The 25250-nt window shown below is 48.1% G+C and overlaps 2 protein-coding genes across 3 annotated transcripts; one reads left to right on the top strand and one right to left on the bottom strand.

Annotated features, from left to right (window-relative positions):
* Window positions 1-383: 383 nt before the first annotated feature.
* tmem62 (transmembrane protein 62) lies at window positions 384-7434 on the bottom strand. Its single transcript, XM_084013525.1, has 13 exons — window positions 6793-7434; window positions 6121-6232; window positions 5866-6003; window positions 5422-5467; window positions 4886-5027; window positions 4624-4748; window positions 4289-4411; window positions 3907-4062; window positions 3425-3584; window positions 3125-3326; window positions 2933-3028; window positions 2659-2777; window positions 384-2463 (listed from the first exon to the last, which is right to left on the bottom strand). Exons 1-13 carry the CDS (start codon window positions 6991-6993, stop codon window positions 2143-2145), a joined length of 1941 nt encoding a protein of 646 aa, XP_083869651.1. The 5' UTR covers window positions 6994-7434; the 3' UTR covers window positions 384-2142.
* Window positions 7435-7821: 387 nt separating this feature from the next.
* On the top strand, window positions 7822-25131 carry ttbk2a (tau tubulin kinase 2a). 2 transcript variants are annotated; one of them, XM_084013403.1, is made up of 16 exons: window positions 7822-8437; window positions 11500-11671; window positions 13288-13435; window positions 14498-14571; window positions 15410-15550; window positions 15866-15970; window positions 16348-16413; window positions 16497-16589; window positions 16674-16799; window positions 16894-17051; window positions 17140-17347; window positions 17427-17659; window positions 17768-18305; window positions 19043-19381; window positions 20136-21118; window positions 21477-25131. In XM_084013403.1, exons 2-16 carry the CDS (start codon window positions 11603-11605, stop codon window positions 21919-21921), a joined length of 3726 nt encoding a protein of 1241 aa, XP_083869529.1. In that variant the 5' UTR covers window positions 7822-8437; window positions 11500-11602; the 3' UTR covers window positions 21922-25131. The 2 variants fall into 2 exon arrangements, with proteins under 2 accessions (XP_083869529.1, XP_083869530.1); XM_084013404.1 differs by lacking the exon at window positions 19043-19381.
* Window positions 25132-25250: the final 119 nt, after the last annotated feature.

Raw genomic sequence — 25250 nt, 5'->3', positions numbered from 1 at the left:
GGGAAAATAAATGACATGTAAAGAATGATTGGTCTTGAATCTTAATGCTTTTGGAAATTGGTGAAAGATAAGTAATCAATAACAATCACGTGAAGATTAAAGCTCACGTTAAGCTATAAATGAATTGCATGGTTGCATGGGTGTAGTCTCATGTAGCCGCGGTTAGCAACCGCCTTTTTCTAAGATGAGTAAAAGCTCCAGAGTTCACACGAGGTGTAAATATTACGGATGCATTTTAAATCTTGGAACCAAACATTAAAATCTCTCAAGCTTGTGTTCAGACCTTATTTTGTAAAAGCCCATCGACTTCAAACTGAGGGAACCAGAAGTGCAAAAATGCAGGACTCCTTTCAACACGACACAAAGACAAACCCGCAATGATGTACCGTAATGAACATTTTATTCCACAGCACTATAAACCATTAATAAAATAAAAGAGTGTTTGGCTCTAATTTCATTCGTCACAAGAAAAACATGTGCCGGTGTAAAATCCTCATCCTCTCATTAATCGTACTCCAGTGTTTTGAACGTAGAAGAAGAAGTCAGGAAGTGAACGGCAGACTTCACCGTCTGTTTTCAGTGTACGGCTCCAACAATCAACCAGATCCAGTTAAACTCTTTGTTGACAAACTGTTTCTGCAAAAAAATAAATAAATAAAAGAAATGGTTCCATGCATATTTTGGAGGGTGGAGGTAAAACACAATACTGCCCCCTTGTGGACAGATTACATAGCTCGTGAGAGGGACTGAGCAGCATTAGAGAAGAACTCTGCAATAATAAAAAGTCCATCCATTTAAAGTGTGTGTGTTTATGCTGAAATCATACATCTGGTAGTGCTGCCGTCCAAAAAGGAACAGAGGGAGGCCGGTATTAAACCACCGCCAGCAAGAGTGCATGTAATTTAATTTTCTCTGTTCTAATATTAAACTGTCTTATCTCAGCGCTGAGCAATTATTCTGCACGCTGGGAATGGTTTAAAAAAAAAAACACAAGAAACAACCAGGATCCAACGCTGCTGGAACATTGCTTCTATAAAAAGCCTCTTCACCCTATTCTGTCCTCTTTTCTTTTTTGGGGGGGGGATCAGTCTGGTCTTAGGCGCCCGCTGCAGACACGTTTTACTTTAAAGGCATCGAGAACAAAACAGACAAACATGGGTTTTTTTGGGGGGGGGGGATGGAAATCACTCGATACAATCCGAAAGAATAAATAAGAACGGCAATAACTGGTTCATCTCATTTCACCACATAACACATTCATTACGTTGTTTTTGTCCGTTTGTTTTTCCACCACACATCGTGATTGTTTAACGTGTTTTGTTTTAGTTCACTGAGCTACGATGGAGTATAAAAACGTTGTCCTGGAATCCTACCGGGACCAGCCATTGTTCAAGTGCTCACATTCCTGAGAAACAAACAGCTGCTTTCTGGAGTTTTGAAGGATGTTGACTTTTCCAGATGGGGTTTTTTTTTTTTTTTTTTCAAGTGGCAGTCGTGTGCAATGGAATTGATTCTATTTAAAAAGCACTTTCACTCATTAACTACGTGAACAACTACAGTATTTGATTGATTTGGAATTTCCCTTCATTTTGCGTGTGGAATAAACGTGACTATGTGATCGCTTGCATTACCTTTGTCATGATTGTGATTGATCTCACCGTGTGCAGAAGGAAGCTGCCTTCCTGCACACGTTTGGCCCGTTGGAAGGTGAACACGGGGATCGGTTTGGCACGTCCAGCCTTCTTTAGCCAATGAAACGAGGCTTTCTTATTCATCCTTTGGCAGTGGTGAAGTGGCGTTCTGCCAAGGCAACACTTCCACAAAAGTGCTAAAGCTCAAGTAAATGAGTCAGCTTAGACCACAGCGGAACAGACCATTAACTGCGGCACACATGGACTAGTCCTCATATAGCTCAAACGAGCTATTTCACTCCCACCAAGATGTGTTTGTTTTTACACTGTACACATTGCGATGCATATGGCCTGAAATGTGCTCACAGGTGCGTTACAACAACATGCATACTAATAAACCATACTATCTATAACAGAATGGTGACGGATGTGAAGTGGAGAGAAAGAAGGGGTAAAGTATATCTGTGAGTCAGGCTGGAGGGGGAGACGCGGTGACACAGTGAAATTACTGTCAAGAGGGAGACACGCTCTTGCTGTTGTCACGAAGGAGAGGGGCGGGGCCTGTCCAGGCGCGGTAGACCAACAGCAGGCTGAGGCCGAACGCCCACGTGCGGACCGGAGACAGGAAAAAGGCCGTGGGGCCGTAGGTCTCCAGGAGGAAGTAGCAGGAGTGGGCCTGCCAGCTGAGCAGCAGCAGCATGAGGAGGTGGACCGCCAGAGTCCGCCAGCGGCAGCCCGGCCGCAGGAAGTGGGATCGGAAGGTGTTGCCGCGGCAACGGTGGTGGAGGCTCCAGCAGAGATAACAGGTGAGGGGCATGTTGAAGAACAGCAGCTGACGGAGAGAAAACACAACTAATACACAGATGTTTTTCTGGAAAATGTATTCTTAATTATCTTGTCAAGCACATATTTTATTCTAGGAGCCCCTGAAGGGTCCAGAGCCATTGATTTAAAACAAATATGATTGAAAATGTTTCAACATGAATATACATAAAGCATATCTGCAGGTCTTGATTGATTTTCTTACTTGGACGACTCCAACCACGTAAGTGAGACTGCCCTCCAGGAAGTGGCCGTCGATAAAAACCCCGAAGGCGAAGCAGGCACCGCTGTGGCCGTCTATCACCTCTCCTACGAACCACGGACCTGAGGCAGGCGGGGACAACACACCGGTTATTTATACAGGGACTGAAGCAAAGCCGCCCGTTTATTCAGCCTCTTATGTGACGAGCACAAATAACTAGATCATGATCTGTAAGTCAGGTTCAGCCTGAAGCACCAGACACATGGAGATGACCCACCTAAGGCCGTGCACAGGTTGAACAGCAGCAGAGAGTAGTAGAAGGTGTCCATTGAGCTGACCAGCTGGAGCGACACACATGCTTGAAAGGTCAGTCCTGTAGACGGAAAACAACAAGCAAACAGATCATCTCACTTCAACTGACTGGAACGGGGAGTGAAACTGGGCCGCCGTATTGGTTGGAAGGGCTCACCTCGGCCAGAAGAAGGAACGCGCAGGAACCTGAAGGCCAGCAGCACCCCGACGTTCAGCAGCATCACGGAGACGAAGGCCACGCGGCCCAGGATGTAGTGGTCTGTGAGGAGGATGAAGGACTGCACCAAGCCGAAGCTGGGAGTCAGGCTGTCCTCCAGAGTAAAGTGCTGCTCCCGCACTGACGACCGGCCTGCCGAGTCCTGACACACACACACACACACACACACACAGTAATCAAACCCACCAAAATTCAAACCGACGGAAGATTAAAGCAGAAGATGAATGAGTGACCTCTGACCTCCACTTTAACTCTGATGGTGTGCAGTCCAGTGAGGTAGAGAGACGGATCCCACAGCAGAACGTAGAGAGGACCTCCGGCCGAGTGGCATTTCCCCAGAACCTCCCCGTCCACGCTCACGTGCACCGCTGTGATCGGGGCCTCCGAGAAGGCCAAGACCCTGTCGAGAACCAACAACATTCATGTTTTAATCTCGAAAATTCCATAAAAAGGTGAGCCTGCATTCAGATTTGCATCATGAGACATGAAATGATTGACAATTACATAAGAAGTACTTCATAAGAAATCATTTAGAGACTGACATACACAACAGAACATAACCTTGTGGCCAAAGCACCTACAGTTGATTGAAAATATATGGAACAACCTCCATTGCATGCGTGGTAAATTAGCTATCATGTGCAGGTGTGTGTTGTGGAAGCACGTGCAGCAGAGCCAGTGATGGACACACACACACACACACACACAGAGAGAACACACACCTGATGTGTGTGGATCTCCGTATCCGGCCCAGCGGCTCCACCCCGGGGTGCAGGTACTGGGCGTCCTTGGGGTTGGTGATGAGCACGGCGGGCCACTGATCGAAGCGCAGGTCAGAGAAGCTCAGCAGGTCGTGGTCGAAGGCCAGAACCCTGTACCTGGAGACAGATGTTAGATTCAAGACTTTTCAAGGCCTCTTTGGTTCCACATAAGAGTGTCACAGTCTGAAAAGTTCACGGAGAGCCGGGGATGACGTGGAATTAAAGGAGTTAACATTATCACACATTCTCAGTGCTTCCCAGCCGTGAATGACAACAATTCGTGCCGATACGACTGAGTGTGTGTGTTGTGTGTGTGTGTGTGTGTGTGTGTGTGTGTGTGTACCTGCGGTTGTCCATCCAGTCGCCCAGCTCCAGCTCCAGGGTGCCGTGGGGATGTCGGCTGTGGAGGACGGGCATCAGGCCCCCCAGAGTGTGGAGGTGACCACACAGATAGGCAACGGCAGATCTAAAACACAACGAGTCTGAGTGTCAGAGAACAGAAATAACAACACTTTATATTCCAACGACAGCTTGAAAATATGTTTGAATGTTCCTGAAAACGCAAAAAAACAGGAAATCCCTTTATTTAAACATGACACTGTTAACCTTCCTCATTCTAAAAGGAGCAGGCCATTACATGCATTTCCCTTTTTCTTCTCCCAAACAGCCCTTTGTTACCTCATCACTGCTCGAACTCCTGGAGACGGGGACACGACGGTGGAGGTGGTGTAGTGGCCGAACCAGATCGACTGGTTGCTCCTCAGACTCTCAGCTCTGAACGTGTCCAGCAGGTCCATCTGAGTCTTTCATACATGAGGGGAAAAACAACCATTATGATTATAACTACGTGCTCCATTAAAGTCATTATCTACCGAGTATGGATGCTTTATTTAGAGACAATTAAACAGTGGAATAAAAGGAGGATGCTACACCGTCGTACCTGGTTGAGAATGCCAAAGAAATTGTACGGCCTCTTCGGTCCTGGAGTCAGAGTCGCGTCCACACACACAAAGGAGTAGTTGCCAAAAGGAGTTTGGTGAACATAGTGGAAAGAGCCTACTTTCTGATTCGCTGAATATTTCCTAGACAAAAAAAAAAAGAAAAGTCAACACGATACGAGGAGCTGGGATGAAGCCAGATAATCGATGCATTTTAGATAAAGTAATCAGTAATAGGAGACGGGCTCTGTCTGTCTGGCAGAGGAAGACCACAAGATTAAGAATATTAAAGACTGAAGCGTCACATAAAACATCGTTTGTGTCAGGAGACTGTCTGTTCATGCAGATTCTGCTTCTATTTTAGTTCAGGAAGCTCAGGCAGTTTGGATTATTGACAATAAACGTCTCTGCGGCGACTCATGCTGCAGAGACATCGAGGTTACAGAGCTCTGATCGACTTTACACTCAGACACGCAGGAGTCCAATCTGACGGGTGGGAATCAGACATGTATTTATTATTTATTTAATCCATACTGACCTGTAGTAATTGTTGATGCTGTCCAGTGAAATAATATTGAAGGCATCTATGAGAAAAAATGAAATAATGGTGAAATTGAGCCGAACATAAAGTACAAAACTAAATGTTCTGCTAATGAGCAGAATGTCTAATGAAGAGACAGACTTGCAAGATAACTGATAAACTGACAGGAAAGGTGACAGAGAAACTCCAGATCCAGATTCTAGCGGTCTTGTATTGTTTTTTTGACAGTTAAAAGTATAAATATCTCGTTTCACATCTAATCTAATTAGGTTGCTTGCTGATCCAATAATAGAAGGGGGAAGCAGCGTTGGAGAAGAGGGGCAGGAGGAGCACCGCGGTTAATGGATTCTCCAGAAAACCCTTCACTGTCCTCGGGGATGTTTCCTCTGGATGTCTGGAGAGAACGTTAACACAACAGAGAAGTGCTTCGGGTTAAATCACCATGATTCCCGCGGATGTCTATCCACCTCGTGCGCTCCATCACACGCGACCTCTTCAGGATGTTGTGGTAGGCCTGCCACTCCACCTCGTGCTGCAGGGATCCCACCTTACTCTCCGTCTTCGCATCCGTCAGATCGCCTTGCAGAGTGAAAAATAAAAGGACGCTATGAGAGTAAAGACGTGGCCACACCCTGAAGCCTTGTTTACAAGCCTGTACGAGTACCTTCAGTTCAAGATAAAGGGGGGTTACTGTACCTGTTGCGAGCACTAGAGCCGGCTTAATCACCTCAATGGTGTCGGTGCAGAACTTCTCAAAATCTGGGATGCGCCTCGGGTCATGAAATCGACTTATGTGAATGTCAGACACCTTGAACCAGACATAAAAAAAAATAAAAAGTCGTCATCATGGACATTTTTTATCTATTGTTCTTGCTTTGTTTTATTTATTTTACTTTTGGGTTTGTTCATTGATCACAATATGTATTAAGGCAATACTTGTATGTGGGATACAATTAGTGTCCATGTTTTTTTATTCTTTAATTTTCTCAGGAAAACATGATGTAACGGTTAGTTACCAAACTAGCAATAAACCACTTATATCTGCATATGTTTTAATTCTTCAAGTGATGTGTTTTGATTTGTGTCTTTGTATTGTAACTGAAAAAAGACAATAAAAACATTTGTTTTTTGTCTCCACATTGGTATGAGAGTTGTAAAAAACACAAAAAGGTGCAAAGTTCTCTTTATGTGGCAGTGACACGCTGGTGTGACTCCTCCTGTCAATCATTCACAGAGTTCAGCAGGTCACCTGCACAGGACAGGTGCTCCACTCCCCGTGATAATACAAGATTATTAAGTATTATAAACGGGTGGATCGATTACAGCATATTTCGTTTAACCAGACACCGGGAAGGAACGAAAACCCACCTGTATAAACCAGAATAGGTTGCTCAACTCGCCGCCGGGAAACGGTGGATCCCTCCCGTCAGAGTCGCCCCCATCGCCGGCGGCGGGGCGCCGGACGCTCCGCTTCGGGTGCCACGCCGTGTCGTAGCTGTCCAGCACCCAGGAGGTGATGCACGCCAGGGCCAGCCCGAGGAGAACCAGCGCGCCGAACAGCTTCAGCATCCTCCTGTAGTGGCGAGTAGAGCGGCTAGCTGCCGTCCGTCCGTCCCGGACGGGAAGATGAAGCTAGCAACCGGTGGGGAAGGATCGCTAAGGGCACGAATCACACGGACATTAACTACAGATCAACCGTTTAGCGACATAGCGAAGATGTCAGACCGGTTCTGTCGCTGCCATCTCGGCCGCGGGAGACGCATTGAGGCGCGGGGTTCATTCGCGGCTCTCTCGCCTGCTCGGCTGCCTTGTGAGGCGGAGGAGGGAGGAGGTAGCTCGGCGGGTTAGCTACCAGCTAGCAGCTAGCAGCTACCAGCTCACTGACCGGCTGGATGTGTTGACGTCACCGGGGAGTGTGCGAGGTAGGAGGGCTCACTCTGACACTGTTTTCTGGGCACCGCAATCACGCGCGATACACCTGTCATCGCGAGGAGTTTCGAGAATAATAACAAATAACGGGTCATCATTATTATTTTTATTAGAAGAATTCGATTTTTTAATTATCTTTTTTTTTAAAATATTTATTTTGGTCAATCAAGCACCTTACTGTCACACACAACATTGCTTTGTTGTATAATCGCTGTGTCAGTCATCAGTTACACACTCCATTTCTGACTTAATGTCGCCCCCCAGTGGTCTTTGCGAAAACTGCCCCCCCCCCCCCCCCCCTTTGTAGATTATATTAAAATATATATATTAAAAAACCTAAATTAAGGAACCTTCCCTGAAGGCTATCCAACGGTTATTTGTATGTTTATATATAATAATATTCGAAAAAACTTTAACTCATAAAGTCCCCAAGTGACATTTGACAGAACTAGCTTGTTTTTGTGTTACATTTAAACTGTTCCGACCACATCTCTTGAACACATTTTTTATAAAAACAAGTCCTGAAAAATGTTGTGACAGAAATGTAAAAAAAGAGCTGCGAATTATTTTTATTTAATATATTTCTGTTGTTGAATTCAGTGCACATTTACTATATAACACATGTAATCATAAAAATTATGTCAAATGTATAAAAAATATAGATGTTTTCTTTAAGGGGAAATGTGTCTGGGTTTTTATGGGTTAAAACTGTAAAAAAAAAAAAAAAAAAAACTGAGCGTGCACGAGCGTCGACTGCGAACGAGCTTTTAAAGATCCCTAGCGCGCGCTCCCGAGCTTGTTGCGAGGGGCGATCGAACGTGGCCGCGCGCGCAGCAAAGGGCTGATGATCCTCACCGACAGAGTCGTCACGTCACGGATCCGCAGCGACCGACGGAGATGCTGAGGTGACAGCAGGCAGACGGAGAAAAAGACACCGACATATTCTCGGTCTGACCACCGACCGCCGCCGTCGCTCGCTGCGGGATTCCGCTCCATGTCGCCCCGCCGCCCGCAGACGGAGAGGATTGTTTTGTAACCACACCCGACTCTTCTGCGGATCCAGGACTGGCAGCAAAGACCCGAGGTAAGGACTCCGGAATCCGGAGGCCGGCTCGTGCTTCGCCCCCCCCCCCCCCCTCTCTCTCTCTGTCTTCGGCTGCGTGCGTTGCGTCTGTTGTCCTGCAGGTTGTCAGACCTCTACAGCATAACCTCCTCCACCAGGCCAACATAACGCGGTGGCGTGGCCCGTCCGTGTGCGTGGCCCGTCCGTGTGCGTGGACGCGCCTGAGTAAATCTGCTGTGGCAACCAGCTCGCCATGCAACAGCAAAGCCGTCCACTGCAGGGAGGAGGGCCGGGCTGATCTCCGAGCAGCGTGACAGCCGCTCCACCAATGCACCGGGACATCACACTGCTGCATCCTCCATTCAACACAACATAGCATTTATTGGCTCTGCAGATTCAAATTAGCATCCTTGATCAGGTTCATCCATGCTGACTTGAGGGTGGAGGGCCTCCTCCTGCTGGCTCCTCTCCAGGGCTCCTCTTCTCACAGAGACAGTGATTTCACCCGGCAGAGCCACGCTTAGATCAGAGTGGGGAAATGAAGCAGATATCACAGATTGCTTTTCGGGTCAGAGCTACGAAACATCTCCAGAAATGAGTTGGGATTGGAGGAACCCAGGATGGTCACATTTCACGCTGCTTTATGAAGCTGTAAACAACTTCCACGAGGACAGAGGCGACGGCGAGCTGCAGTCAGCAGATGTAAAAAAGGCACTGCACCATCGATGGGAGGGGGGGGGGGGGGGCGGGGGGGGTCAGGGAGTGTGATTCATGGTGATGAAGACATGTTGTCATGGGTTCTGGTCACATTTTTAAAGTCTGCTCCTCCTGAGCTGGTTGGTTGAATGCACTGATGGTGGTTCATATGGAGCAGCAGGAGGAGGAGGAGGAGGAGGAGGAGGAGGAGGAAGATCGGCCTCTGTGAGGTGTGAGATTAGTCACAGTGTGAGGCGGCCTGGCCTGTGTGTGTGTGTGTGTGTGTGTGTGTGTGTGTGTGTGTGTGTGTGTGTGTGTGTGTGTGTGTGTGTGTGTGTGTGTGTGTGTGTGTGTGTGTGTGTGTGTGTGTGTGTGTGTGTGCGCACACAAGCTTGTGTTGGAGACATGGCTTGTTAAATGCCGTCTATGTGGGGGCTGTTTGAGGAATTAAAAATGACTTGACCTTTGACCTCAAAGTGTAGGCGAGGTCATGCACCTTTCTTCTACATGTTCCTCTTGTCTGTCGGAAGCGTTCCTCACCTTCACGTCTCTCTACGATGACACGCCCAGCGGTGCTCAGAGAGACGGGAAATGTGACAGAACACCAAAAAAAAAGCAAAATGAGAACGTGGAGGGGGTGACCTTGAAGTGGCAGCGGAGGTTATTTAATCAGCGTCTACAGTCTCATCCCTCTGGTTGCAGGGTTTCCGGGCAGCTCCTCTATGCCTTCACGGTCACTCTGAGTCTCTGTGACTGAAAAACGTGTTTCAGTGACACCGACATGAGAGACTTTCACAGAAGTTCGGTTCAGCTTCGGGGCTCGTGCTGGTTTTTAAAGAAGCTTGGTGGATTCCTGTTTTTCGTCTCTTGTCTCGTTGCTCAGCGTGAACTGTTTCCATCACTGCTTTGATGGACGGTTTAAACAGACATTCGTGGTCCCCAGAGGGTGAATCCTAATGACTTTTCTTCATTTCTTCCAGCGAGGCCGTGCGATTTTGAGTGAAACCTCTGGACAAATGTTAGATGGCGAGGACGTTATGAACTGTAAAAACCTTTATCACGTCATAATTCTAACTTTTGGTTCATTTGCCAAATACCTACAAAACTAATTTTAATTAATTGTTTATTTAACAGGGATAATACACACGATATTGCCACAAATAATTGGGAAAATGTGATGTATGACGTCTAGCTTCAGCCTTTGGAATACAATAAAACAACACAATAAATACAGTTTAGACACAAACAGATTAAAACACAAAGTGGAATATGCATTAAACTAAATTAAAATGTTTTTGTGCTAACGTGTGTTGATAATGAGATGATGACTTCCCATTCAGCGTCAGCTGGCCTGTTGAGTGCTAATTAGCAATCATAGCATGCTAACATGCTAAATGGGTTAGCGTTCGTGTGACTCTCCTCACGCCGGTTAACAAAAGGCTCGCTGTCCTCGAGGTCTCATCTGAGACTATGATAACATGAATTAAGCCATAAAGAGCATTTCATTCTCAAGTTTCACAAAAGAAGGGAATGTTTTTAAATCGATTTAAATCTTGTCTGTCGGTGTTTATAGTCATTCACACAGGCGATGGTAATAAATAGTAACTAAATAATACAGAGATTCATAATGTGTGTTTAGAGTCTGCTTCACTCCGACTCCAAACCCCGGGTCACATGATCTAGTCTAAACCACGCTCTGCCCCGACCTGCTCCTGGTGCATGATGGGATTTGATTGCCTCCTTGACGAGTCGAGGTTGCCGGGTTTGCTCTGAGCGTTTGAAGCCGGCCTGAAGGAAGTCACCGGTGCGTGCTCTCCTGAGGAGCGCTCCCCTCTCACACGGCTGTTGTATGAAACAACACACACTGTTTGCAGGAGAAACTCCGCTTATTTATACTCCACACTGGCGAGGACAGGAGGGTGTGTTGCATTTGAATGCACTTTATGTCGTTATGCACTATAATATTAAAGGAACATGTAAGTGATCTTGAGCTTTATCTGCCATATTACGCAGCCAGAGCTAATGCAACATGATGAAGCGGCCTCATTGCATCTGATGAGACTACTTTCTTCATACGAGCCGCTCCGAGGCTGTAATACGCGGAAGACAAACGGCCAGCATATTAAGATGAAGTCTTTTTTGTAATTTAAGACGCCAGTCGGCGGGGCTGGAGTCTGGAAGGACAGCTGCTGGCAGCAGGTGTGGCAGCTGCAGCGATGCTTGAATATCAGAGAGCTCCAGCCGTTAAGCCAGAGGTTTAACTTTGTCACTCAGCCGGGTCCAACTGTCAGAGTGGAGTCCAGCCTTCTGCATATTCATGATGAGTGCAGATTGGCCTAAATAACCTGATCTGTTCCCTCAATGTCTGACTGTTTGTGTCTTCATAGGGTTCTCCATCAAGGCCCCAATGCCCGGTCCAGTTTAGGGCCCGCCGGTGGAGGAGGAGGGAGGAGGGGGCAGTGAGGACAGCGTCCCCGGTCCACAGACGGGATGAGCGGGGGGGCGGAGCAAGCCGACATCCTGAGCGTGCTCTCCCTGGTCAAGGAGCGATGGAAAGTAGTAAGTGACGTTACATTCGGCGACAATAGGCAGTGTGTTTGTCTCAGCCCCATCACCGCCTGTCCCCGGGGCGGGTACCCCGCCCCCCCCCCCGGCTCACCCGCCGCCCCGCAAAACAGCAACTCTTTGTTCCTCAAACAATGCCAACGCTCCCACTTCCCCTCTGAAGTGTCTCACCTGTGGCTCGGGACAGTTCAGGGTTGTGGCTGCAGTATGGGAGATCCCAAAATAGCCTGTATAGCTATTTGTGGCGGTGCAGCGTGCTATAGGAGGAGGAGGAGGCAGCAGCATTAACAGCAGCAGCAGCAGCATTAACAGCAGCAGCAGCATTAACAGCAGCAGCATTAACAGCAGCAGCATTAACAGCAGCATTAACAGCAGCAGCATTAACAGCAGCATTAACAGCAGCAGCATTAACATCAGCAGCATTAACAGCAGCATTAACAGCAGCATTAACAGCAGCATTAACAGCAGCATTAACAGCAGCATTAACAGCAGCATTAACAGCAGCAGCAGCATTAACAGCAGCAGCATTAACAGCAGCAGCAGCATTAACAGCAGCAGCATTAACAGCAGCAGCATTAACAGCAGCAGCATTAACAGCAGCAGCATTAACAGCAGCATTAACAGCAGCATTAACAGCAGCAGCAGCATTAACAGCAGCATTAACAGCAGATACAGCGCTCCCCGGTGGCCCCGCCTCTCACTGCGCTGCCATCCCGTCCCATGTGAGGCTGGTGTTCCTCCCTGGCACCACTTCCTGTCTTCTAAGAAGAGTTACATAACGACGCTGCAGCTAATCCCACCACTTCAGCTCCTAGTGGGACACTGTGTGTGTGTGTGTGTGTGTGTGTGTGTGTGTGTGTGTGTGTGTGTGTGTGTGTGTGTGTGTGTGTGTGTGTGTGTGTGTGTGTGTGTGTGTGTGTGTGTGTGTGTGTGTGTCAGAACTTGCTGTGAAATGACTCGCATACAGTTGTTGGTCTTTATCGGCATCACGTTCAGGAAACTGAAGCATTTAGTCGATTAAATCTATTCCTATCAGTTATGTCTTCGATAATTAAGCTTTGAAGTCATCTTTCAAGCTCAACATGTCAAACCCAACTTCATGTTTTGTGAAACTGAACATCTTTGGAATTTCTGACTGTTAATGACACAAAACAACCTTGTGATTCTTATTTTACCCCTTCTTCTGGCATTTACATGAACAAACCAAACCGAGAAAATAAATCCGGAATAAAAAAATAATTCATTTCATTGTTAACTAAAAATACAATCTTGATTGGCCTAAATTAAAGCAAAATGACTGTTTAATTTAAAGCATTTCTGCGAATGTATATTGTTTAGAGCTGATTTTTTTTCTTTATGGAGTTATGTCTTTGACCAGAATAATGTAATTTATTCATAAATCACATGTTGATATTCAGCAGTCTGTTAAAGTCCTACAAAGCGTGTATAGTTGAAGAAGTTATATCTGAACATATTTATTTTTTATTATAACTACCAAGAATACTAATAACCCTTTAAATGAAGCTGTGGTGCTACATCAGCCTCCTCCCCTGCTGCAGTGCCTTTGAGCAGCAGTCCTGATGCAGGATGTCTCCTCGTCTTCCTTCCAGGTGAAGAAGATCGGGGGCGGCGGCTTCGGGGAGATCTACGAGGCGGTGGACCTGCTGACGCGGGTCAGCGTGGCGCTGAAGGTGGAGTCGGCCCAGCAGCCCAAGCAGGTGCTGAAGATGGAGGTGGCCGTGCTCAAGAAGCTGCAGGGTGAGTCTGGAATGGAGTCAGTGGGTTCCGTTTCATGGACGGATCGATCCGGTTTCATGGACGGATCGATCCGGTTTCATGGACGGATCGATCCGGTTTCATGGACCGGATCGATCCGGACTGGCACTGTGAGACAAAAACAATATCAGGGAAATATATAGTCCTAATAATAGTAATATTATAATAATAAATATCATGAGGTGGCTTTGATAAAAGCATTTAAACGCAGTAAGAAACAATAGAATGGAATTAGTAACTATTAATATATGATCTATACGTAAATGACATGTAAATTAAACGTGAGATTATGTAATAAAGGTGCAGGACATGATGAGCTTAGCTTGATTGATTTTCTTTTCTCTTTTTCACATTTGTATGACGTTTTTTAATTATTCGAGGAAAGATCAAATCAAATCATGTGACTCATCTGGAAACATAGTATGACCCCGGCTCCTTCAGGGTGTGTTGTGTAGTCCCCCCCCCCCCCCCCCAGAGGAAAATCAATGCTGGGATCGTGTTTACCGTCTAATGGCGGCGGCCTTCGGGCATCACGGGTCCTTCCTGAGAGAACCAGCTTGTAACCGGAGACGGGCTCAACCAAACGCATCAGAGCAGAGACCTCATTTAGACCTAATGGCCAACATCGAGCTAATGATAGTCTTTTTGTTTTATTCTATATGACTTTGGTGAAAGGGGTGGGATCTACAAAAGTCGTGTTTTTAAGGTGGGGCTTTGGGGCGGGGCTAGATTCTAGCTGCCATTACAGCAGTGTCCTTTGAGACCGGAGCGCACACACACACACACACACACACACACACACATATGACCTATATGAGCTATAAATCAGTGAGGTAGTCATATGATGGGATGGAGGGCAGTGAGCTGTAGAGGGCAGAGAAATGTGAGAAAGCATCATCATCATGATTCACCCAGCAGGCCGCCGCCGCCGCATCTTACAGTCAAGTGATGCAGCTGATGTCATGTGACTATGAAGCGACCCCCCCCCCCCCCCCCCTCCTGAAAGTATCCTGAACCCTTTTGTCCTCCTCTTGTGTTTCTCAGGTAAAGACCACGTGTGCCGCTTTGTGGGATGCGGCCGAAACGATCGCTTTAACTACGTGGTGATGGAGCTTCAGGTTGGAGATTCACCTCATTCATTAGAAATGTAGAAAAGCTTCTGATAAGTGATGATCATTGAAGTAATTTGTCATGCAAAAATGGCAAAATTTAAACTGAATGTACTATTAAACTGAACATCTTTGGGATTTGAGATGACAAAAGAAAACATTTAAATACATCACCTTCTACGTTTTGGACTATTTTCTGACAAAACTGTAAATCTATAGCATAATCTACAGATGATGCAACCTCTTTTTTCTGTTTAATGTGATGGGAAATGTAATATTTTGGGAGGTTTGTCGTACAAAACAAGTAATTATAAAATTGTGAGGCGTTTTCTCACGATTTCCAGACAAATTAATTGTGGACCAAAGTGACGTCCCCATCACAGCACGGCTGAAGATGTTTACATTTAACGCTGCTCCACATAGAGACTCAGGCTACCAGCTGATCTACGAGACGTCACATGACATTCAATCCCTGCATCCAGCACACGAGGCCGAAACACCCAAAACACAGAATACTTGAATACTTGAGAGCGCGGTCTGTTTCTGATTAACGCAGGAATGATGCGTTTCCCGGCGCTGCACCAACAATGTGTTTATTTATAGACGATCGCTGGAGCTGAATTTATAGTCTTTTTCTCACTGTTTGCTTATTTTCCGTCCACTCAGCATGTTTAGCTGCCACTCGTAAATCATTTCAGGCAGTAAAACTTTCAATATTGATTATTTGTTATTCCTGTTACTGACGTTTCTATATTTGACATATATGTGGTGTTTGGAACACGTTTTGGTCTTTTATGTGTGAGTGAATTCAGCCAGACGTCCTGCTGTGTTTGCCCCCCCCCCCCAGGGTCGTAACCTGGCTGACCTGAGGCGGAGTATGACCAGGGGCACCTTCAGCATCAGCACCACCCTGCGTCTGGGCCGCCAGATCCTGGAGGCCATCGAGAGCATCCACTCTGTGGGCTTCCTGCACCGCGACATCAAACCGGTGAGGCACAGCTGGAGGACCTTTTTTTTATTCCATCACCGTCCACATCCTCCTGACACCTGAGGGTTCCTCATTATCTGCTGTCTGGGTCGGATTGTGACTCTTTGCTGAGTCAGTGTTTTCTTGCTCTTGCAGTAAACCGGCTCATTATGAGAGAATGACTGTGAATATCTTCTGAGCTGCTGTATTAAATTATATTCCAGCAGAGGAACTCATTTATTCCCACCCCCGGGGCTACAAGAATATAATTGCACAAAAATAGAAATGTTATTCTAATTGAATTCACACCATTGCTTCCTTGTTTTTCTGCTGCAGTCCAACTTCGCAATGGGCCGCTTCCCGAGTACGTGTCGAACCTGCTACATGCTGGACTTCGGTCTGGCTCGGCAGTTCACCAACTCCTGCCAGGAGGTCCGACCTGTGAGTGTTGCTGAGGATATGTGGACTTTAAAAGCTTCGTTATCATAAAGATCCGTCTCTGTTGTCTTTCTTTGAGTGGATTTGTTAAAGTGGTGCCGCCAGGGAGTCATTTTGCTTGATACTCCACTCCCCACTAGCCCTGTATAGCCTGCTGCCATGGAAATAAAGGGAGGCTTAACTCTCCTCTCTAAGCACCAAAAACCAGCCAGAACCAGTTTCCAACCAGCATCAAGACATGGAGACGTCCTTGTAACAGCCTGAACCTTCTCTGTTCCTCAACAAAGGATTTAACTGTGATTTTCTACCAATTAATAATGAATTGAATAAAATGTCCCATAGTATATTATATGTATTATATGTTATTCTATGTTTGTCAGCCCCGTCCGGTGGCCGGCTTCAGGGGAACCGTCCGCTATGCATCCGTCAACGCACACAAGAACAAGGTCAGTGTCATCCTCCCGCTGCTGCAGCTGTTTTCTCTGCTCACGGTTTGGTCAGAGATAACGTGAACGTTGTGATTCCGCAGGAGATGGGCCGCCACGATGACCTGTGGTCGCTCTTCTACATGCTGGTGGAGTTTCTGGTCGGGCAGCTGCCGTGGAGGAAGATCAAGGACAAAGTAAGGTCGATCATCGCTGTCCTTCACAGAAACCAACCGCCCTGTCCGGTATGTGATGAGGTGTGTGTGTGCGCTCATTCCCAGGAACATGTGGGGAAGCTGAAGGACACCTACGACCATCGCCTGATGCTCAAACACCTGCCGGCGGAGTTCGGTGTGTTCCTGGAGCACATCTCCTCCCTCGACTACTTCACAAAGCCAGACTACCAGGTGACGCATCATGTTTCACTTGTCATATTTTGGTAAAGGTCCTCGAAGATGAGATGAGTGTTTGGATTGTGTATTTGTGTGTATTTCTCTCCAGCTGCTGATGTCGGTATTCGACAACAGCATGAAAACCTACAACGTGGTGGAGAACGACCCCTACGACTGGGAGCGGACCGGCTCCGACGGCACGTTGACCATCAGCGCCAGCGCCACCACGCCGCAGCACCACACCCGCCTTACTCCTGCACATATGGGGTGAATTTTTAATTCGAGTTCATTAAAAAAAGGCTGTATTTTAAAGCCTCACATGTGACATAACCTCTGACCCCTGTGTTGCCCCCAGCATGGCGAATGCCTCCCTGATCCCCGGCGACCTGCTGAGGGAAAACACAGACGAGGTCCTGCAGGACGAGCAGCTCAGCGACGTGGAGAACAACCCGGTTCCGGAGCGCATGGCGGGCTCCCCCCTCCACCCGCACCGCAACCAGGAGGCCGACGTCTGGGAGGAGCTGGACCGCAACCGGAACCGCATCAGGCCGGCGGTCTGGAAGGTAAGAGGACAGTCTTCAACCTCCTTCAGGGAATTTCTCCTACGCCCTGTTTTGTTGTCGCTAACCAAACTTTCCAAAGGCGGCAACGGAGGAGGAGCACAGCAACAACCAGGGCAACCAGGGCAACCACGGGCACCAGAGCCCCTACGGCGGGCCGAGCCTGGGCTCCCCGGTCAAACTGCAGTCGGAGGCGGTGGCTTCAGACCGCGACGGTCCCCTGCTGAGGAAGCTGCGCAACATTCACAGCTTTGAGCTGGAGAGGAGGCTTGGCCTGGAGTCCAAGCCCAGTCCGGAGCGCTTCCTGGAGACCTGGTATGTCTATCAGATAACCGGTCCATCACTGTTAAGATAACCCATATATATAAATAACCCTTTCCCTGAGGATACAGCAGAAATGAGATGTGTATCTGTCTGATTCAGCTCAGGGAAGCAGCACCAGGAGAAGGAGTCTGACGGGGCGGCGATCATCCCGGTGACTCCTCAGGGTCACGCTGAACCGGCCGGGGAGCGCCCCGATAGGGTCTGGCACTACGATGAGGAGTTCCGGTCTGGCGCTGGTTCTGCTAAGCCGGCGTCCTGCGTGTCTCTGGAGCAGGGAGAGGGGGCGGCCAGCAGCGGGGGCTTCGTGGCCCTCAACCTGAGCTCCGGGAGGCAGGACATTGACTCGAGGGAGTGGGTGATGGTGGAGCAGCCCGGGGCCTCTCCGGGCAAAGTGACCTGCAGCCCCTCGGAGGAGGAGGAGGAGCCGGATGTGCTCCGGCCGGGGGACCGGTCTCCTGGGTGGGAACGGGGCAACCCAAGCCCTCACTCGGGCAAAGCGAAACAAGAAAGCATGGCTTCCTCCAAGGGAAGTGCAAGAGTGGACAAGCTGGAGCTTAGCGTGGGCCCTGCAGGGGCCCTCCCCCCCATCACTCCCACCAGCCCGGCCGAGGCTCTGGCTGAGGGAGTCCTCACTCAGGTAGGCTCCTTTCATTCACAACATACCTGATTACTGAGCCTAGTCGGCATTTTACATGGTTAAAAAGCTGCACAGAACCAGAGTTCAGGCTTTAGAAAGCTCAACGCAGTCAGAGTTCCACCTGCTGCATCGTGTTAAAGCTAAATGTTACTGCTTTGTGTTTTCCTGCTCATTCGCTTCTGTTTAATGTTAGAAAACAATGTCTTTCTGATCAGATCACAGCATGGGGGGAAGAGAGCTTTTGGCTTGGAAATGCACTTTGATTTGCGTTATTTGATGCATAATTTGATCTTATTTGCAGACTTTTTTTGCAATATGTTATGTTGGTTTTATTTGCTTCACAAATGAACTAATTTATTTACAAAATATGCTTTGGTTCCCATAGTTTAAAACACTTCTTTGATCCTTTTGTTTATTTATTTAACCTTCAGCCAAACCACCGAAATCCTGCTCGATCGAAAGTTCAGCATAGATTGCTTTTACGTAATTATTGAGCGTTTTTGTCCCCTGATTCTCTCCTACAACCAGAACAACTGCCTCCAAGTTGATAATGTACACGACTCCCACAAACCTCCCTCCCTCACCTGTCTCCCCCCTCTAGCCTTAGCTCCTCCCCTTATACACATCATCCTCTCGTCGTTTACCCGCTCAAAAACAGCTCGCCGGCGTGCTCCTCATACCTCCTCCATCACCTCCTCCCTCACAAGTCTCTCCACCTGCTTCCCCCTCTCTCTTAGCTCCCCACCTCTCCTCCCTCCCTGCCTGAGGAGGTGGCGATCCGGACGTCCAGCCCCGCCCCTCTGCGCTCTCCCAGCCCTCACACACTCCTCACCACCTTGTCGGACCCGTTGCACCTCCGCCGGCCGCCGGGCTTGAGGCGCAGCCAGTCGGTCGACCCGCAGCAGCAGGAGCGCGCCTCCTCTTCCTCCTCCTGCCACGCCTCCCTCCCGCTACCACCCAACCTTGCCCCCGGCGCCCGCTCGCCCGCTCGCAGGAAACTGCCGGCCATCCCGGCGGGCGCCGCCAACGCCAAGTTCCCCTCCGTCATACGCATCACTCGCGCCCAGCTGCAGCAGGTGATGAGCCCATCACTACTCCTAAAAACCCTCCATTCATGTTCCCCGGCTGTTTTCCCTTTTTTCTCCTTTTTTTTTTTTGTTGTTTTTGTTTAAGTTGCTTATTTTTGGCTTCTTTGTTCAGTGCGCTTGCTTATTGTGTTGTTGTCAGGCAGCTCTCTCCAGAAAAGCAGAGGGAGCATGGGTCAGATGTGTCCTTGTGTCTGGACACGCGTCCTTGTGATCTGAATAGGGGGTTGTGTGTTTGTCCTGATGTGGCATGTGTGTTTGGAATGTGGAGTCATGACTACAGGTTGCATGGTCTCTTTTGTTTCAGATCGTCTTTGTCCTCTCTATCTTTCTCTTCCTCTCTCTCTCCCTGTATTTGTTCCTCACCCTCTCTTCGCTGAAGCCCCCTGCGAAGTTGCGTGAACGTTTCCTGTCCTACTTGCTGGTTTAGTACTCACAGCTTTGACTCACACTGCCATAGCACTTGTGTGTGTTTCGGTCTGATAATGGTAGCTATGGTATTGCATGCCGTTGCCAAACTAATCACCATTTATTACCCCATATTATACATTTGTTTCTTTCACACATCTGCATCAGGCTCTTGCTACAGAACTACAGCACAACTCGACATGTTGTAGTCTATCAGCAACAGGCCTTTGACAATTCGAATATTATTCCCACTTTTAGGCAGGTTGATCTTTTTTAAATAACACCGTGTTGTCTTTCTCCCCCCCCCCCGTGTCTCCTCCCCCCCCCTCCCTTCCAGTTGACCGCTCAGCGTCCCTCTGGACTCTCCTCCCAGTCAGGATCAGACAGTGCGCCACAGTGCCTCCTGCTGGAGAGGCGTGGTGAGGCTGAAGCTGAGGCTCAGCAGGTCCAGGAGCACACAGCGGACATCAGCTCCCCACAGGACCATGTGCCCCCCCATCCAGGGACGCCCACAGACCCCCCGGCTGAGATGCTGGTCCATGGAGACCTCCGGGCCAAAGCTCAAAGCCCCGCATCAAACCGCGGGTCTTCCCCTTGCTCCCCCTGTTCGCCACACTCGCCTCCTCTGCGCTCGCCTTCCTCTCCACACTCTCCTCGCTCTCCCCGCTCTCCCCGTTCTCCTCATTCTCCTCGCTCTCCTCGCAGCCCATTGTTCGCCAACGGCCACCTCTCCCCTCCCGTTAACAGCCAAAGGGATTTCAGTAATGGAGCGTTCCCTTACCTGAAAGACACTGAGCATCATCTCGGTGCCACGGAGCCGATCAGAGAAGTGAACCACGTACCAGATCAGACCAATGGACCCACATCCTCCCCCCCGGCTGCCCCCCGTAAAGACCCCAGTCGGAGGCACAGTCGCATCCCAGTCCTGGAGCCCTCCAGCCTGCTGGAGCTCCCTCCAGCGGGGTCCGCTAAGGAGAAGCTCCTGCAGAAGAAGGCGAGCCACCAGGGCCCCGCCCCCTCCCCAACCGCCTCCCCGTCCCTCTCTGACCGGCGTGGCGGCCCCATGGTGGCCTCCCTGGCTCGGGACCCTTTGTCCTCCGCCTCGGATCGCTCTCAGGACGAGGACTCCCTCATGGGCTCCCGATCAGACCGCCAGGGAGACGACGGCCCTTCCCTCTCCTCCTCCTCCAGCCCTCTGTCCCGCAAGAGCAGGATCCCCCGTCCCGTCCATCCGGCTTCTTCTGCTGAGCAGCTGGCTGCCCAATTCCTGCCCCGCCCCCCCCCTGGGAAGCCACCGTGCCGCCCCACGGCGGAGGGCAGGTAATCTGTTGGTCTTCACCAAACCTTTATTGCTCCAAACATGTATTACAAACAGCATGAACGAATTAACTGATTGATTCCCGTGATTAAAGGCATTGCTTTGCTTCTTGCAGATAGTGAGACAAGAAGATTGATAGAACTCTCACGTCTGTATGCTGATTATAAAACAGCATGTGATGCGTTTAACTTGATATAAAGATGAAGCTAAGCTAAGCTAACCACTTACTGGCTGGCGTACAGATCCTCGTCTCTTACTGTCAGTGTGATTTATGACCCTGTTTCCTGGTTTGCTTTGAAACACATGACTTTGCTGATGTTCCTGTGTTTTGTGCCCCCCCCCCCCCCCCCCCACACGTAGGCTCAGGCGTTACCGTATCCGAGCTGGCAGCAACAGTGACTCCGACCTGCTGACGTGCCTCGCCCAGCTGATGCACGGTTCCCGGGGCTCCCCCCTTCACCACCGCTCCTCGGCCCAGCACGGCGGCTCCAGGATGGGCGTCTGCAGCCTGACCAACTCTCCGCACCACCACCGCAGCTCCAGCGCCTCCCCTCGCAGCTCCTCCTCCCTGCAGCGCTCCGTCAGCTCCTCGCCCTCCCGCCACGAACACCGCGGCGGCGGAGGCGGTTGCCTGGGACGCAGCCGCTCTCCCCCCAGCTTCTCTGGCTCGCCGCCTCCCCGCCGCTTCTACACGCACCACCAGGACACCTGCTGCAGCCGCCAGGCTCGCACCGGGCCCTTCCACCTGTCCAAGGGGAAAGGCTGCAGCCGAGAGGGCAAGTGCTCCAGCAAGCTGAGCAGATAGTCGCTCAGCAGGTTTGCTGCCATAGCAGAGGAGGGGAAGACTCTTATTCTGATAGGGTAGATGCAGCCAGGCTGCAAGGCTTCCTGTTTCCCTTTTTCTCCATGAGTCTGAACCTTACACCCCGTCTCTCCGTTCCCTTCACTCTTTCTATCTGCACACAGGGTTTGTCATTCATTTATGTGCCGGCTTTAAAGGGGTACTCCACATGTTCACCAACGCTCCGTGGAGTTGTTGGACTGAGAGACAGATTTGAAAAAGAATGATCTAAATCTGTGCGGCAGTAACTGAGATATCCTGACTTTAATCTGTTTCCTACATTTCCCACAATGCAACCCAACAGCATAAATGCTGTTAAGAAGCCCAATCTGACATTCGGAGGCTGCAAAGCTCTCCTCGGTGAGTAAAATGGGCGGAGTGCCCCTTTAAGTAAATGTCAGGGTGGTTTTCTTTCTATTATCATGTTGTAGTAGAGCTGCTTAACTAAACAGTGACCCCCCCCCCCCCCCCCCCCCTAATGCAGCCAGTGCTTTAATATGTAAATCTACAGTTAGTGGGGCCAGCGGGCACATAAATAAATCACTTCCTGTTTATGAATCTTCATGCATCCTGCACCCCCCATGTAATGTTTCTCCCCAGCATTAATGCACTTGGATCATGCTGATGGAAGGATCACAACTAAATGAATTACCGGCCTGGGAGCGACTCGGTTATCTCCTCTGCGTTCGGAGATCGCAGGCAGGGTATAATATTTACTCTTATGCTGCGTGTGAATGCATAAAGCCAGAATCTGTACAGTTGTATTTATTAAGATATTTATTTTGATGCTTAGCGACGCTTATGACTCCTCCCCTTTCGTCCGTGTGATCGTGGATGGTTTCGTGTCACTCACGTTAGTTTTTAAATGTTTTAAAATCAAAAGGGATCGCGAACCCTTTTTCTACAATCAATCAACGTCGTGTGCGTGAGGACACACACCTTCTTGTGCCTACTGTGTTGCTGAGAGGGAATTAAAGCGTCCCGCTGACTAAAAGGGATCGCAGCTTAGAACGTAGTAGTGCTAGTAGTAGTACTAGTTGTCCAGTAGTAGTGAGCTTAAACGCAGGTACATTCCTGATGATAATGTTCAGACACAGATGTTTGTCTCAGCGTGTGCCTTGGCACTTTGGGCAGCTCGAGGATTCACTTTATTTGTAATTAGACATAAAAATGTAAAAAAAAAAAAGGAGCCAAAAACAGACTTGTGCCAGCGGTTATAAGACGACCCTCTTCACCAGTATTCTTTTGATGTCGACAAAGCAACGCGTTGTAAATCAAATTACTTTTATTCGTGACGACAAACAGGAAATATTTCATGTGAAAACCCGTTAAAACTTTGAATAATGTGAATTTCAGACCTCAAACACACGATTTAGTCAAACGCTATTGAAAATGGAGGCCATATGTACATATAATTCTCACACCAAAACGACGTTCCATGCTTCCATGTGAAGAATGTTCCTCCTGTGCCGGAGAATGTCTTTTATACGATGACATGACAGGGGGAAGGAATCAGAGTATTTGATTTAGTTAGGATTCCTCACTGAAACTCCTCCCACTCCCCGGCTTGTAAGATACTGTAAAATAACCCCGGCTTCCTTCCAATGCTACAGTTTGCATGCTCAACAGAGAAAACTAGGTAGAAGTAAAACGCTTCACGCCATCATACAGCATCTTGTGAAGACCTCCAATACCATTTAAATCCCTATTATTTCACTTTTCCCTCCTCCCGCCAGATGTGTGACTACTTTCCTTCCTGCACAGACTCGGTATGATTGTGTTGCTGGAATAATGATAACTGTATTTTTTAAACGATGCAACTAGCTGACATGATGCACACGACTTAACCAGAAAAAATATGATATATAGGAGAATTTGCTGTTCTAACTTGTATTGTAGGAAATGCGTTTAAAGATAGTCATCGCCTCTATAAGACACGGCTGCACACAAAGGGAAACAAAATCACATTGCCAAATATTTTTAGAGCTTTGCAGGTCTGAGATTGAATGGGAACATTGCTGTGTAGATGTATAAAGTGTGCTGTTTCCAACTAAACTACATGCACTCAACGAGCCTCAGAGCAGCTATATGACTCATCCTGAAGGCGGACAGCGTTCAGTCAGTCAGTCGCCTTAATGTCTCCTCTCTGCCCCTCTGTGCATCGCCAGGGATGACTGAGCCTTGTCTGTTGAGATCATTCCACTAATCGGACCATTCACTTATCTCTGGTGTGTAAACGGCTTGTGCTCCTCTACCCGACAGCTCCCCGCTTCATTCCCGTAAGAACGCCTGTGGGCCGTTTATCAAACACCAATCAGGGCGCAGCGTTCAAGGTGTGTTAGTTAGTGTGATACCTGTGTGCTCTGCAACACGACGCCAGCAATCCATCCCTCTATTTCAGCCTCACAGACTTCCAGATGTTTCAAGCTCTCAGAGTTCAGACCCACTTGTTGTGCAGACTTTTAATATATAACTGTAAAATATAAAGTCATTATTTAAATACAAAATAATTATTGCAAAAACCATAACTTTAAGGCTAACAGGCTTCTGTGGAAGGGAGGAACAGACTCTAAACAGCGCTGCTGATTTGAAAAGATAATCAGATTTCTTGTTTTTTTTCCCCCCTTATTGCACATAAGTGATGTGAAGTCGTCGTACAAGTGTTTCCTTCCGGATGAGATTTTTGAAAGAGGCCCGCTCATAGGAAGGTGTCCTATTTAAAGCAGCTCGCTGGGTGTTTGGCCAACAGAAAACATCCCAGCTGTTTTATTTTATTTTGAACAGTGAGGTGGAAACTAATGAAAGCTTTGGTTCTCATAACATTGGATTACTCGTTAGTAACTTATAAATACTTGACAGAACTTATTTATTGTGACATTTTGCTAATTTGCCCATCCATCATTTTGACTTCAATTGTCGGGGTTTTTTAATGGTTGATATTTTTGTGTTGTAATGTCATGGTTTTGAAATTTAACTGTACAGTCTCAAGGAAAGAATGTAACAAGTGGGAGTTTTGCATTGTATATAACTGTAATTATTTATGTTTATTCTATCATTTGTATCATATCAATGCCTTGTACAGTGTTTTCTTTTTTTGTTTGTTTTAAAATTATTTTGTATTTTATTTTTATAAACTGGTTATGAATAAAATACTCATTCCGCATGCAGACAGAATCTTGTGAAAGCTTTCGGTTTTTATTTCTGAAATGTTGGTGACTGGACGAGGACGTAAACGCTGCCTGGACCGCTGTTTAGATATCACAGACTGAACAAATAATACCAAGTTAATATGA

The sequence above is a fragment of the Eutrigla gurnardus genome (genome assembly GCF_963514095.1).
Source record: "Eutrigla gurnardus genome assembly, chromosome: 7".
Taxonomy (NCBI): domain Eukaryota; kingdom Metazoa; phylum Chordata; class Actinopteri; order Perciformes; family Triglidae; genus Eutrigla; species Eutrigla gurnardus.
The sequence above is the reverse complement of the archived record's forward strand: the minus strand, read 5'-3'. Positions and strand labels throughout refer to the sequence as shown.

Excerpts from the sequence above, each read along its gene's own strand:
- tmem62 (XM_084013525.1), bottom strand. The coding sequence starts at position 6,993 with ATGCTGAAGCTGTTCGGCGCGCTGGTTCTCCTCGGGCTGGCCCTGGCG. Across the intron at positions 6,233-6,792 it reads ACCTATTCTGGTTTATACAG|GTGTCTGACATTCACATAAG; the intron begins GTGGGTTTTCGT and ends GTCTGGTTCAAG. Across the intron at positions 4,412-4,623 it reads GGAGTTCGAGCAGTGATGAG|ATCTGCCGTTGCCTATCTGT; the intron begins GTAACAAAGGGC and ends GTTGTGTTTTAG.
- ttbk2a (XM_084013403.1), top strand. The coding sequence starts at position 11,603 with ATGAGCGGGGGGGCGGAGCAAGCCGACATCCTGAGCGTGCTCTCCCTG. Across the intron at positions 16,414-16,496 it reads TCAACGCACACAAGAACAAG|GAGATGGGCCGCCACGATGA; the intron begins GTCAGTGTCATC and ends GTGATTCCGCAG. Across the intron at positions 17,052-17,139 it reads CTTACTCCTGCACATATGGG|CATGGCGAATGCCTCCCTGA; the intron begins GTGAATTTTTAA and ends TGTTGCCCCCAG.